Source organism: Lepidochelys kempii, chromosome 3 (assembly GCF_965140265.1).
Source record: "Lepidochelys kempii isolate rLepKem1 chromosome 3, rLepKem1.hap2, whole genome shotgun sequence".
In the NCBI taxonomy this organism is placed as follows: Eukaryota; Metazoa; Chordata; order Testudines; family Cheloniidae; genus Lepidochelys; species Lepidochelys kempii.
This window is the reverse complement of record NC_133258.1, coordinates 140990119-141005947: the sequence shown is the minus strand read 5'-3', so window position 1 is coordinate 141005947 and position 15829 is coordinate 140990119. Positions and strand designations below refer to the sequence as shown.

Here is a 15829-nt window from a genome sequence, read left to right as displayed (position 1 = left end):
ACTATAGGTCTTTACTTAGATTATAAAAAAAGCAGCTTCTACAGAGCTCCTTTACTCTCCAGACTCAAATTAGGAAATTGCCCAGGCAGTTCTTGAATTTACTGTTGTCTGTACAGTAAAATATGTCAAATAAACTGACCACAGTGGATAATTACTGCTCTGTCCAGGCTCCACCTTTAAACAGGAAACAGAAGGCTTGGCATTCTGGCTACTTCATCTCATCATGCTGCAGCACACCAGTGGGTCTGATTTTTCACTGCCTTGCCCCTTATAATCATTTACACCTGTGCAAAGTGCAGGGAAGAGGTAAAATGCTATCATTCTAATGGCAGCTTCTTAGACCCATTTTATCCAGGTGTAAATGACCACACCATGTGCAAGGCAGGGGAGAATCAGTCCCCTACACTCTGAAAACATGAGCAGTGGATTCCCCTTATTATAAGTAAAGCAAAGTGTGCTTGGTTTAGGTTGATGTCTTAGCCATCATTCCATATGATACAACCGGAAGCCCAGAACAGGACTGCTTTATGGTGTGAAGATATTATGTCTTTATATAGTATTCAAATATGGGTCCACTTTTGTCATGCAACGTGCGCTTTTTTTTAAAAACAAGAGACAACAAAAAGATGTGGGATCTCTGTGATTTCTGGCTTACAAGCAGATCCTATCCAAAAGTTCACATCATAACTGGAGACTAGCAAGAACTTTCCACTGGCTCCACTTTAAATGCTATGATTTGCACTATGGGTTTTGAATGGGTTTCATTAATTTCCTGCATTTCACTGAAATTTACTTGGAGAAAATAAATCCTCTCTACTTGAACAGTCAGTGAACACTTAGCAAATGGGGCAAATCATCTTCATAAATCTACTTAAGTCAGTCCTACTAAAATAATTGCTGATCCAAATCTGCACTCCAGTTGGATATTACCATGCAAGAAGGCTCGGCAAATCTCGCTGAAATTGCCTGTGATTAAGTAGAAAATGACAGCAAAGCAGGACCACTGTCATCCTGCCATGCTCAGCTTTGCAGCACCACATTTATAATGGGAAAGTGGAAGAGCTTTCCCAGTTCTGAGGTAAATGGAGTCGGCAATGGTTCCTATTAAATGCTGTTTTTAATCCAACTTTTGTCATAAATGAAATGTATTGAGTGAGATTGGCTCAATATGTACAGCCCTCATCATGGGAAGGAACAAATCAAGTAAAGGGAATTTCTTCTTTTTCCACCTCTAGTGTTTTCAAAGTTCAGAAATCTGAAATATTTTTCCCCTTAAAAAGAAAGAGAATCATATGGCATTAATAACAGCTGGACCTCCAGGGATTCAAGAAGTGTGTCTCTGTTGAAAAGAGGTGGATGCTTAGAGTTGGCAACACAAATTTCAGCTGTGGCTAACTACATATATGTTTAAAATTTATCTGTGTTTGACTTTTGTAAGACATTTAATAAATGGAGGACCAGATCCTCTCTAAGGGTAAGTCAATAGAGTCAATGGAGCTATGCTGATTTACACCATCTTAGGATCTGGCCCTAAATGTTTTTTAAATGTTTAATCCAGCATCCATTTCCTTTGGCGAAATGTGGAAATAAATATATATATAGATCACATTGGCAACATACATCAATATTTGCTATTCCCAAGAATCCTATGGTATGCTGCTGAGATCTTCTATTCCATCATGCCACCCACATTCACACAGGCCATTTTGGTCACTCAGATTCTATGGTCCAATACAAACAGGGAGGAATATATTAATCCCATTTCATCTTTTAACAAATAAGTGTTCATACAGCAACAGTACATGGGGCATATACAAAAACCTACTGTACAGCCTGAATCCCAATTATTCAGCTCAGAACTCCAGTGCAGAAGGGTACTCAAACCATCCCTTTTCTGTTGCACTGACACCAGCCCTTTCAACACACCTAAGCTGGATCCAGGCATTCCAAATTGCTGTGGAGAACAGGTGAAAAGTCTCTCTTACCTGGCAAAAAAGGAGGCCGCCACTGAGGTGCCGGTTGAAGTTTCACTGGAGACATAGGTGCTCTGGGAACCAGGGAAGCTGTACAAGGAGGGTTTATCTGCATTGTAGCGGTTCAGCACTGCTTCAGTCAGTCCCTCTCGACCAGTCTCTGTCATCAGCTGGGAGATCTGAGGACAGAAAGAAGGAGAAGGCTCGTTAGATGTAGCCTGCTGTCTCACTCCTCTGCAATGTGATCTAACTTTTGGGGGTAGGAGGGATGGAAGAGGAGTGGTACATGTGCCACACTTTTGCGGCTCAGTGAATGAGCTTATTGCTTCCATGGTGCTGTTTTGCAGCATTCTGTATCGGTCCTCACCTCATTTTCATTAAAAGTAATGCGCTAAATGATTACCCCCTGACATCGTACGTTTCAATTATGTCTGTGGTCTTCCTTCCATTTGGAGGGGAAAGTGTAAACCATTATCCTTGCTCAGTTTCAGCACAGCAGGGCACAAGACATTAGCCAATGCTTATTTATTAGAGAAAACAACCACAAAGATCAGCAAGTACTGTACTGGTACTGAGAACCTACATTTTATTCAGGGCAAATGTGAATTGGATGATGGGCTCAAATTAGAAATGTAACAAGATATTTATTATTAAAGAAAAATATACATCTGCATTTGTTAAAGAAAGCAGCACTAGAGTATCAAGCATTTCTGGTGACACTTCTTTTTATAACAACCCAAACAATCTGAGAAGTGAAGGAAAGTGTCATTCGGGGTCCAAGTGAACTATTTATTAGTTCTCTTGGAAACCAATGTTATAGTCACGCAGTCTAATTCTCACTGATTTTCCTAGAGGGTTTTCAATACCATTGGATTTCTCCCTCCTGATGTCCCACTATAGCAATCGTTTTCTCCTGTTGGCATTATGTCCTGTACCACGTAAATGGAAAGTCTATCAAGGCAAATGAGGAACTGCTGTCCAGTAAAATCTCAGTCCCATTCAAACCTCTCTGGGTTGAGTGTTGATGCCTGTAACCGTGCAGAGGACAAAAAGCATTTTTTTCTAAGTGCCATGAAGAACAGATGCTGTTTGTCTAGGACCTGATCCACTAAAATCAATTGAAAGACTCCCTTGGACTTCAGTGGAAGCTGAGTCAGGCCCTGACAGAGCAGCCCAGCACAAGTGTGACTATTTTTCATTTTAAGATTCTAGCCTGAAATTCTGCTTTTGCTTGGACCTATGTCAGTACTTCATTATCCTCTATTGTACCTCATACACTCCCAGTCCTTAACAAATTCCCTTCTCTTCTTTCCTTGTGGCACACACAATCATGTTTTTGCATACCTATCTGAGTGCACCTCTGCACTGCTAGACCCCTCCCAAATCATAGTTTAAATAGTTCCCTCCAAACTATTGCTAGCAACTGGTTTCCTTTATGGTAGAGCTTCTTCCTTCCACAAAAGGTTTTCTAGTGTCCAATGTCCATCTATTCTATTCTACTCTGGTTCTTATGCCACCCTCATCCCATAGTATGCTTAATGCACTTCTAGAAGTACATTAAACAATGTGACTAGAAACTATACAGTGCAGTCTTATCTTTCTCCCTGGGTGGAGAAGCGGGGGGGGAAGGAATTAAGTGAGGGATTTTTTAATATGTATTTTGTGTTTGTGGTGCTATATATTTTAATTACTGAAGGTGAGGCTGACATGTGCCTTGCACTTGGAAAGGAAAATCTGAGGTCTGTGGAAGATCTTAGATCCTGCAGAAGCTCATTCCACAGTCTTGGATTGACCCATTACAAAACAAGATTTATCCTTAGGATGGATGATTCCATTATGCCCGACTTTAGGCCTCAACTTTAGGCCTTCTTTTTAGACATTCTTGGCCCAGCCAATTGTATGTCTTGAAGATAAGGATCTTGAGTTTGACTTTATATTCCAAGGGGAGCCAGTGTAGACAGCAGAGGTTGCGCTGCACAATCTTCTCATCCACTTATTGCTCCCCCCAACCCTGTCTTGCTGATCTAGTGCATGGAAGGAGTAGCACTCTCAGTAGCACTATTACCAATAGTTTTAATTTGGCTTCCAGGATGTCTCATGCATTTCTACCATGCACTACAACCAAACATTACTCTCCAGCGCTCTACGAAGAGATAAAGTGTCTGCCTTCCTTGTGACATCTAAAACTGTTCCACACAATAGTCAGTCAGCCCATGCTTCTCCCAACCCTCACAAACCCAGCTAGGCAATGAGTGAGTTCCTCACAACTGTGCCCTGTCTCACCCAATTACTCAACAGAACTAGACTGTCATCTGCTGGAGTGGTCATCAGCTGAGGATGGCAGCACGCATCTAAGCCTAACCTTCTCTTGGATCCTCCACCCCACATACCTAAACTCAGGGAGACTGCCATTAATCAACAGTCAAGGCCAACAAGAGATGGAGCTGGTATATCCTCCCATAGGAGCTATGGAGTTGATGAAAGATAAGAAGTGGACGAGTTGAGTTATCTCAGTTGCAATTTGAAATTGTAGTTTCTCCACATACTTCCATGAACCAGATAAGGATTTTCACAGCCTGTGCAACATATTTGTTTTAGCCACAACAGACCTCCAAAAGAGCAGGAAGGCGTGGCTGACAACATGCACTCGTAGCCAACTGTGCCACAAATATTGATTCTACTGTCTCAAAAATTGCGACAGCCAGAAAATATCCTTCACCTCATCTGTAGATAAACTGCAGCTAAACAGTCTCCACACTTGTGGAGACACAGAGTAGGAAGGTCATGGATGTATATGAATGCAGAGCTGTCAGCATGAATAGAACAATGAAAATGTTAGAAATAAAGACGATCAAACCTATTCTGGATGCTTTCTGGAGGGTATGACCTCATGCCTCTTCAAAATTTGATTGGGCATTTTGTATACTGGCTTTTGTGTACTCCATTTTTAAAAACAGTGAAGTGTGCCCATGTTCCAAAGACCAGGACTAAAAAATGCTCAAATACTTACTGGATAGACATGGGGTGACTTTGAAAAGACATAAAAAGAGAATGTCCCCCCACCTACACACACACACAGAAACTGAATCAGCAAGTAGCATGTTTGTGCCTTTTAATACATAAAAGCAAAGGTCTTAAACAGCCACTACTTATCAAGTCACTTTTTCTTACACTAAAATATTAATCAAAGGGATTCAACAAGAAGCTGGAAATAACAGAAATATATTAAATCCTGAGTTTCTATGATATCTTAGTATGTAGGGGATGGGATAGAGGAGACAAATACAGTTGAGTTGAGGAGATGAATATCCTTTTGTGAAGTACAGAGGAATTTTGTTTATGCAAGTGTACACTAATCCCATTTTTCAGGATTTTCAGTAAAGCTTTTTGTAACACTGTACCAATATACTGCTACTACCACCTAGCTCTTACGTAGCATTTTTCATCAATAGATCTCAAAGGACTACACAAAGGAGTATCATTATACCGAGTTTACAGATGGGGGAAACAGGTACAGGAAGGGAACTGATTTGCCCAAGTTCACCCAGGTGGCCATTTGCAGAGGCAGGAACAAAAAACGTCTCCTGAGTCCCAGTCCAGGGCTCTATCCATGCTAAAAGGTTGGTACTGCTGTTCAAATTTGCATATGTGAAACATCTGTGTAATGATTATCACCATAGTCTGCAGGACAGACTGTGGTTAACAGTTCTCCTTCCTTTATCCGCACACACCCCTCTCATCAGTTGTTGCACAAAGCAGTAAACGGCTGGTGATATTTACACATCTGTCAAGAGCAGGCATTCTATTTCTAGTGTAGAAGTTTGCTAATCCCAGCTCCACCCACCTACCCGCCAGAAACTGGAGAGAAAACTCTAGAACACCAGGCCAGATTCTGAGTTGTGCCTCTCAGAATATACACCACAAGGTGGTGAAGGGCCAAGGCAGCTTCATGCCACTTTTGAGCCCCCACAATTTTTGTATCTGGCTGGGGATGTAAATGGCCCCCCAGTGTAAATCCAAGCACTTCTTGAGGGGCTTGAATTTATGGTGCCATCCCACAGCTGTATATGGGCCATTCCATGGTGAGCGCACACACACCCCCAACACTCTGGAGTATGGCTGCCTATATGCCACCTACAGGATCACTTTGTACCCAGGAAGCTGCTAGCTGGGGGAATTGGGCTTCTTTCTGGCCCCTTTATACCACAGGAGCCATGAAAAGGGGCTCGAGTACAGTTGAGAATCTGGCCTGCTGTGTCTGGACTAGGAGACCAATCTTGAAAACTCTCACTCATTCCCACTGATGTCAAGGTGACTATTCATGAGAGTAAGGGCACGGGTAATTCAGATCTGGAAATCTATAAACAACTGATTTAAAGCTAACGTTATTGCATTTGACCTGGCTACAGTGGTAAGTAGGAGGAATCCCACGACTCTCGTCAAAATTATTGTATCAAACAGAGCGAGCTGCAGATTTCCTGCCCGCTGGTGCACTTCATCCTCTTCTTAAGATGGTATTAATTTATCCCTGCCAAGTCTGACATTCATATATGGGACTTAAAAATATATATTTGAGAAGAAAATAATTTGCCTTTAGAACACATGAGGTGTCAGATATTTAAAAAACAAAAATTCACAGGGCAGACACCTGCAGTAACCCTTCCAGCATTTCCTTTCCTTCCCACCCCAAGTCAAATCCTGTGATCTAGCATCAACACAATCAGTCTATCAAAGTATGCCCAGCATATACATTAGGCTGTTCAGTGATGCTGCCGTCCGACTGCTATAGACTGGTTATGAGAGCGCATTCTGGATTAAAAGACCTTAATAGATTTTCCCATTCTCTCACCTCTCTCCTCTGTGAATACATGCATTCCTTGTACTTCATGGTTTAACACAAGTCAGTAGGACACATTTTGAGAAAGTCTTTTGTTAAAATATTGGCAGCACATCACTGCCTCGATCAGCAGCAAAAGACAAAGCATGGAACAATGCAGCCTTTCATGCTACAACAAAAGCTTCCGAGTGAACGTGGGACAAAACATATGTCGCTCCTCAGGCCCCATTTGTTGTCCTGTTATAAAAATCAGACACCTCCTCCACCTCCTCTTTTGCCACATCCTCAGAGTGAACAGCAATGGCTGGTGATAGATCATGATTTAAATTCTCTACTTTAGGAGAAAAAAAACATGGACTTGTAGTTTAACCACAGAACTTGATGTTAGAACCCTGGCTGGCTATCCCTACCCCTATTAACTAAACCTCAGGGCACCTAAGTTTCTCCATTTGTAGAATGGAGTTAATAGTATTTACATAGTAGGGTGCAATTCATTAATGTTTGTAAAGCATCTTCAACTGGAAGGTGCTATAAAAAAGCACATATTATTACTTATGTCATGGCTGAAGTTTGCCTTGCTTTGGAGGGAAGCAGAATATTTGGGGGTCACCATTAAATCTAGTTAAATTCAGCAACTACTTAACAAATTAGGTGCACAGACTATCAGTGTCTGAGATACTGAATTTAAGCTAAAAACCTGTTACTGAAGGTTATTTGACACAATCTGCAGTATTCAGCAAGAGATCCTTCTAATCAGGGAAGAGATAAGATTGCTAGCCACAGGAAGGTGATAATAGAAATCTCTCTCTCAGACACACACACACACACACACACACTTACTTACTTTTCCTGGGCAATCTATTCTTTCTTTCAAAATAGCATAACCAATATTAACCCCTAAGGAAATGCCTGTCTGGCTTAGCATTTCAGAAAAAAAGGAATTCTTCTTCTAAAAGGAATGCATCTGATGAAGTGAGCTGTAGCTCAAATAAATTTGTTTCGCTCTAAGGTGCCACAAGTACTCCTTTTCTTTCTTCTAAAAGAGATCACTCTAAAAGATTACTAGATAACGAGGTTATATTTAAAGGATACCTTACCCAAACTCCCTATACACCATGAGCATCATAAATATTTTGGAAGAAAGTTTAGTAACCTTACTTTTGTTTTATCTCCATCATGTTTCATAAAACTAATGAAAAGCAATCACAGCATGTATTACCTACCATAAAAGCCCAAGGCAGTATTTTTAGGTGAAACACAATACAATCAGACTTTTGGTTTCCCTCAAATCTTTTGGGTGTGAAACTTGGTTTCTGATTACATCTTTGTTGACACTTCTAATCTGACCCTCACCCTTCAGATATGAAGCCATTTCCCCTTTTGAGCTACTCCAAAAAGCAGTATAAATGTGGAATATTTGTTCTTCGCATGTCTCCATCCTGCCCAGACCCATGAATGAACAGTCACTGAAGATACAACTCATGATGCAATAAATCTAATTGCTCAAATCAATTCCAATCTTTTGTCACTGATTCAACCTGAAACATTTTAGTTTTCATTTAAAAAAAAAAAACTTGCCTTATTTGATTTTTCACTTGCTTAAAAATAAGAAAACTTTAAAAAATACTGATTAATGATTTAGCGAAACAAAATAATGTAATGGCAGCCTTGGACAAATCAAGCCTAGCGAGATATGTAAAGCAAGTAACTTCTACCATGGCAGGACCAGGGCTGATAATATACTTTCAATTACACCTCAATTACTCGCTTCCTAGGTAACCGAATGTCTGCTTTTCAGCTCTACGCAGGAAATGTTGATACTCCGCTTCGAAGGGAGAAGCAAAATGAAGAGAGAAGAGGGAAAACTGCCCTTCTAAGGAGTCAGAGTAACAGCCGTGTTAGTCTGTATTCGCAAAAAGAAAAGGAGTACTTGTGGCACCTTATAGACTAACCAATTAGCTCATGAAAGCTTATGCTCAAATAAATTGGTTAGTCTCTAATGTGCAACAAGTACTCCTTTTCTTCTCAGGAGTATACAAACTATTGGACTGCCTCTCAGACTTGATCTAAGCAATTTTCCCCAGGTGCAAGCCACTTACTGAGCCTTTTGAGATTGAAGGCAAAAGCCCTGCCCAAAGGTGGTGTCATTTTGGGAAGAAAAGCACCAAGTTCAGTCCTCCAAGAACTGCCAAAAAGGCCACTTTGGATCAGCAGCAAGCAGAACCAAGGATTGGTCCTCCAGCAGGTAGAAGGGCTGGGAGCAGGCAGAAGCCAACCAGAACCTAGCAGGCAAGATAAAAAGAGCCAGCTTCTTCTTCCAGTGACCGTTCTGGGTGAAATTGGGACAGGGAGGAAGGATATCCCCCTGCTGTAACCGAAGAAGCCTGGCCTGACAGTACCTGTTGTTCCGAACTCTGACAGTGCCTGCTGTTGAGCCAGGATATGTTTGGTCATTTTAAAGCCAACGTGGCCCTTTTGAGCTGAATATTAATTTAATGTGGCAAAAATCAGACGGGCTTTCTTCATGAATCATTGGTTCAGGAGAGTCTAGGACAGGGCCATACTCTACTATTCACCCAACTATCAAAATAAAGTTGGTACCTCAGGGTACAGAGTGAAAAGGAGGAGCAACCCCTTTTCCCAGAAAGACCATCATTTATCAAAGTAAAATGGGGGTTGTAATTTGAGGCCACTGGGGGAGAAGTGACCTTTCAAACCCCCACACGCACTACAGAGCACCAAGAACTTGCACTGCTTCATGTATCGGTCTCAAGCCACTTAACACAGCCAGATGGCAGCCCAGGCTTTCATTTGGACTTAGGCAATAATAACTCATGGGGGAAAGAATTTGGGACTAAATAACAAGAAGCCGCAGCTGAAGGGATTGTCGTAGCCTACAGTACCATGGCTTTACCCAGGGTCACTAAGTTAGATTTTTTTTCCTCCTGCAACGGCGTATTAAACGATGACAGCTTGAGGTCCTTGGCTACAACAATCCACTATTGATGCAGAAGCCAAGTGTAAAGGGAGTAGCTGCTAGACAAGAGTTCCCCTCAGAATACAGTCCTTTGATAGGTAAGGGCCATGTGCTCCTGAACTGAAAACTCACATTACACAGTGTCTGGTGCTGACTGCAGCCTGCCACTATGTGCAATCCAGAACCCCACCTTCCAAAATGGAGAATGGCCGGTGGTTTCTGCAGTCACACCCTACATCCTTATACAACAGCAGCTACAGAGTCAGTGCACCCCTCAGCCTCTGCGGAGCCACAACTGCAAATTAAAGCCACCCTCACCCAGCGTAACCATCCCTCCATGAGGGTGAATCTTCCTGGAGTGCAGGGAGGTACAAGTGGCATACCTAACAGCAGCAGGGAATCGCACACTACCCCCCAGCTTTACATCCCAGTAACCTTGAATTCACCTCAACTCCAAGCCATTTTCCTCTGATTCCTGGCTCCTAAGAATGTTATCTCCTAAATTAGGGTGCAGTATTTTTGAAGGGATTTTTAATCTTTCCATGGTTTCCTTGGGAAAGGCAAGAACCGCACCACTTACTCAGCCAATTGGCCTCCCTCCCTCTTCCTTTCACCCATTCACTCAATAGCACTCATTCTTTCCCTACCTTTTGAACTTCATTTGCAGGGCAATGGCTGTGCCTGGACCTGAACATTTGTAGTCCACATTTTAACCTTCCTCTCTTCAAAAGAAATATTCAATAGGAATTGTGGGAGCGGGGGGTGGGGGGAGGTGTTTCTGGCAACAATCAAAGCTTTATTACAAAGAGGAAATCTGCCCTATCAAGCCTCTGCCACTGGCTCCTTCACTTGAGCAGTATAATCCCCCACAGAAAATAATTTAACAAACATAGGAGGGTGTATCCCGAAGCTTCTTCAATCACTTAGACTTTTGGGAGACGCATGTTTTGATTTGGCCTTGTTATACTTTCTGTTCTGTTAAATTGCCAGTGCCCCCCTGAACTATGTTGTCCATTGAAGAAACAGAACTCTTAAGTATACAGAGAAGCAGTATACCAAGGCAGACAAAGTACAGATCAAATCTGCCTCACAAGGTCCTATTACATGGACTATAGCTGAGTCCTGTTTCCTATAAAGGTGCCTCTTGAGCAGAGGAGCAATTACGTTTAAAAAGGTAAAGGCTATGGGGAAACCATAAGCCCTGCAGCATTTCTAAGAGGAACATTCACAGGATAGTCAAACATTCAGGGAGAGGAAATGTGCCCCCCCCTTGGGGGCTGCACCTGCGCTCATGTGGAAACTGCAGGTCCAAGTATGCAATGATCCATTTTAAACCGAAGTGGCCAGGAAAAATGTGGCTTCTCCTAGAACTGCTGATATACCCTTAAAGCATGGTTGCCCGCATTTTATGACTGACCCACTTTTCATAAAAGTGAGGATTATATAGTGTTACAAGAAACATTCAAGGACTCTGCATCTAACATCTCTTACCAGCAATCATGAGGAATTCTTCCATTTCTCCCCGAGGAAGCAAGTCACAGGATAACATATCCCTAGGCAGATAAGCTAACCCCTTTTTGAATGCCAGGGGACTCTTCAGACAGGCTAATTCCCCTGGGGTCAGTATGAACCCTGAAAACCTCATAACTGAGATGTGCAAGCTGTTTGGCAGGCTACAGAAAGCCAAGAAAAAGAAAATTTAGGGTTAGATTAAGCATTTGCTGTTAGCCCAGTGTGAGGGGAGATGCACAGCTGTGCCGCCAGAGGGGTAACTCGGGGAAGGAATCTGTCTTCTGAGAACCACAATTCCTTCACTATTCCCCATTGACTCCCTCCCTGGGGATAATAATCTATTACTGTGCTGGCTGGCACATTATGGGGTGGAGTTAAGACTGACCATTCTTGTGCAGAGTGGGAGAGGGGGTAGAATTAGAGGATTCCCTGCCCCCTCAATTTACCCCTAGGCCTGCAGCAGTAACTGCAAAAAGGCTGCACAAGGGCCACGGCGGGGGGGGGGGGGGAGATCTTACTCCCTCTTAAACTCTGTATGGCTCCCCAGAGCTGGGCCATGATCAGGCCCTTTGTGAGTAAGCTGATCCTGTTCAAACAGCCTAGGCCCAAATCGCCCCCTCTCTCAGAAAATACCACAATAGATGGTTTGAGGGAGAGAAAGTGCACAAGGTTCCCCACATGGAGTTTCTTCCAAATTATTCCATGGGGAGGGGGACAGGTATTAATACTAGCAACACCTGCCAACAACATGGTAGTGCAATAAAATGGCTTCCCATCTCTGGAGTTTGCCTCCAACCTTCATAAAATACCTCTTTTAAAATGGCTAATTTATGAAAGATGTTAATTCTCTTAATTACCTGCATTTCCTGCTGCTGTCATAAATCGTTCAGATGGAAATGGTGTTTTTTTTTTAAATCCAACTTTTATTTGCTGCCAGATTTGCAACAGGACATTCTTTTTCGTTGTTCAATTTAAACACGTATTTCACACTTCCAGATTCAGTGCTTATATTTAATCCCTTTGTTGTGTCAGGTACTTTACATCAACAGCTACGGCCAGAGTAGCAGCGCTAAACGCACTAAGTTAAGAATTGCGGTAGCAATGTAAGATTCGTGTGGGTGAAAGAATGTGTACACCGGGGTGTGTGTGTGTGTGTGTGTCTCTCTCTACATGCACATGTGTGCAATCTGAAAGTTGGGGCAGGTCTGTTCTGCAGCTGAAGCACAGAATTTTAGGTTAATTGCTGAGCTAGGACAAACTTAGGCAAACCTTCATTTTGCTGACCAGTTACTATTCTACCCGTCATGTCACGACATTATAAGAAGTTCAAATCTTACTGTAGCTGCTACCAGACCACCAGCAGCAATCTGTAAACCATTGACCTTTCACTTCTCTTCTGACAGGAACAGTACTTGAAGCTACCAGAGTATGTCAGCATGTGGGCTTAACTTAAATGGCATTACTGACCCAGAAAGCAACCTCTTTCTATCTATAATAAGCAATATAAAGTACTTCTTCATACAGAGACATCTAAATTGGATCATTAGTCTTTACTTCAAAGAAATATGACAAAGTTCTGCCATGAAGAAGGGGGTGGGAGGAGGAAAGAAAAATTATTATTCTGCATTTTCAATATTTTATAGAAACAGATACACAGGGCAACTAAACAAACAGACCAGGGGAGAAGTTTTCATTCTATTGGATTGAATTACTCTAAAGACCAGTGAAGGAACGTCACCAGTTTTCCCCGGCTTGGATTCTTGTCATGTTTAATGCACAAGAATGCTACATATGCAAATTCCGCCCATCCTACTAGTCACCTCAAGACTTTAGTTCTCTTCTTGGTTCTAATCAGTACATACTTCACCATTGTCTTTTATCCAGCTGTTCTTTGCAAGTGTAGTCAGATTGTTCTCCACTAGCATTTCCCATCCCCAAGGGATGCAGCAAATATCTTGAACCCATTTAGAATTTAATGTCATTTCATCTCCTTCCCCTTCCCCACAAAGTAGTAATAGGCTGAGATGATTTTTTTTCAAAGCTTTTTATGTATACAGTATTTTTGAAATTACTGCCACAGGTTTAACTATAGTAGTGTTGGCAGATGCCACAAATTCTTCTCTCCCCAAATATATTGTACGTTATCATTCCTCCTATGGTTATCAATACAGTACTTTATAAAAGTAAAGACTAGGCCAAGAAATTGGTCTTGCAACTAAGGCACATGCTTTTCAATAACTTACTTTGTTTCAAAAAAGCAGGTGGCTGTTCTCTGCTAATTCGACTGCTCTGATTTTGTGGTGTTGAGTAAAATTTTCAAAAGCCCCTAATTGGCTTAGGAGTAAATTTCCAATGATTTTCTATGACACGTAGACTCCTGTATCACTTTTGGAAAATGTGACAGGCTCCTAAATCACTAAGGTTGTTTTGAGAATTGTACCCATTGGTTCAAATCCCACTCATCTTACTCAAGCAAATAGTCCCACTGGTTTCAGTGGGTCTACTAGATGAGTTTGCCAAGCAGAACATGGCCCTAAAGGGCTCAACTATGCCTAGATAGACCCACAGCTAGGTAAGAAGTGATGAGGAACTGAGTCATCCCAGGGAGAGTTCTAGGAAGAATTGTTCTCCCAGGCCTGCAGAAGAAGTTAACCTGTGGCTACACGCCTAAACGGGCTACAGCAGGCTATGCTCCATGTATCTGATCAGTTCCGTAGGCTGATGCAGAGGGGAACTGTGATTGTGTCCATGTGACACTTTTCCCCACCCACAGACACTTTTTCAGCCACAAAGGGAACAGGCACACTCTGGCCCAAAGGATATAGAAGCATGGCACTTAAATAAAACGTTTTAATTAATTAATCAATTAATTAATTAATTAATTAAAGTCTGGGAAACTCATGACTGATTTTTTTTTTTTTGGTTGCATTTTTACACCATCATATTTTTCTTCTACATGCTTTTCTCTACCTTTTTCATATATGATCATGCACTTAAAACTGATGAAATACATGCTTTTCTCTACCTTTTTCATATATGATCATGCACTTAAAACTGATGAAATAAGAGTTAACCTCTCATCTACACTTATTAATTCTCTTTATAGTACTTTCTCTCTTAGCGAGTAGTTAGTATTTCAAAGAGGCAGCAATCTGAAGATATTCTGCGGAAATTCTTTTATGCCCAGATCCAGGAAAGCATCTCTTTTCAGGAGGGCAGTTAAGCATACACTTTAGCACTGTGCTAAATCAGGGCCTCAGGAACCCATCCTGAGAGGTGCTGAGTGCCCTCAACTCCCATTGGCTTCAGTGAGAGGTGCAGGCAGCAAGTATCACATAGGTGCAGGATGGAGTCCTTACTCTCCAGTCCTTAAACTGATGTCTCCTTTCTCTTGTGTTTGAGTCTATGTGGCATAACACTGCAGCAATTTCTTCCTCCAACTTTCCCCTCAGCATTCTGTGCACTTTCTAACAAAGAAAGACCTAATTTTTCTATCATTTTTGAATAACTAAGCAACTTCTCTCCTTGCTTCCTTCTGCTTCCCCTGTTGTGTACCTTCTGTATTTCTCTATGATCCTTTATAGCAAGAGTCTAAAGCTACAGAATAGCCAGTTCCTTCCTGTTAATTATATTTAGTGAACAAAATTCATTACCCACCTAAATGGACACAGCTCAACGGATATAATTGAAATTGCACTCACTTATGCTAGTGACAAGTTCCCCCAGTGTTGTATGCAGGATCCATAATTTGGTTTCCATTTTTGACCACTGATTACTAGATATTGTCCCAAAGATTTTAGCATTTCAATCCTAACTAATAGGACACATTAATAATAATATTATGACGAGAGTTGGGGAAAGCTCACTGAAGCTGGTGCCCTTCATTCAGGATAAATGTAAGAAGCAGTTAAGTCCCTTTTAGGAGTAAGGTAGCTAAAATAATAGGCACCACTGCTGAGCTATGTGGGCAGAGGAGTTTCGCTGGGGGCTGAATGCAAACACAGGAGGCTGAGTATTGTTTAGTGGAGGTATGTGTCTGTGTGCAGAAGCAGACAACAAGAGAAGTACTCGTAACACGGCCCTAGGAGAATGCAAAGATGGGGATCATTTGGGGACAGAGTGCTGGCTGGAAAGAGGGTTGGAACCATACATGAAGAAACTGCCTCCTGTTTGATTCCTACTCTGTTCAGAGAAACAGGATTTTGTGTTTATTCTTTGTAAATAAACAGGATTGCATCAGAGAAATATCTGAGTTCATCATCAATTTTTCCCACAAATGAAACAACCTGCAGGACACTGAATACTGGTTAACCACTCAGGTCAAAAGGGGTAATAATATTATTATTTCAGAGTAACAGCCGTGTTAGTCTGTATTTGCAAAAAGAAAAGGAGTACTTGTGGCACCTTAGCGACTAACCAATTTATTTGAGCATAAGCTTGAGCTGTAGCTCACGAAAGCTTATGCTCAAATAAATTGGTTAGTCGCTAAGGTGCCACAAGTACTCCTTTTCTTTTTGCGTATACTTTACA

The 15829-nt window shown here is 41.8% G+C and overlaps 1 protein-coding gene across 3 annotated transcripts in view; it reads right to left on the bottom strand.

Annotated features, from left to right (window-relative positions):
- The window catches only part of KIF26B (kinesin family member 26B), a 420929-nt gene that overhangs the window by 245230 nt on the left and 159870 nt on the right, over nt 1-15829 (bottom strand). For all 3 annotated transcript variants that reach the window (XR_012158167.1, XM_073338289.1, XM_073338290.1), the window contains one exon: nt 1986-2152. Coding sequence is in view for 2 of the 3 variants with exons in the window: in XM_073338289.1 (XP_073194390.1) it covers nt 1986-2152 (167 nt within the window). In the remaining variant the exon portion in view is untranslated. The remainder of the gene's footprint in view (nt 1-1985; nt 2153-15829) is intronic.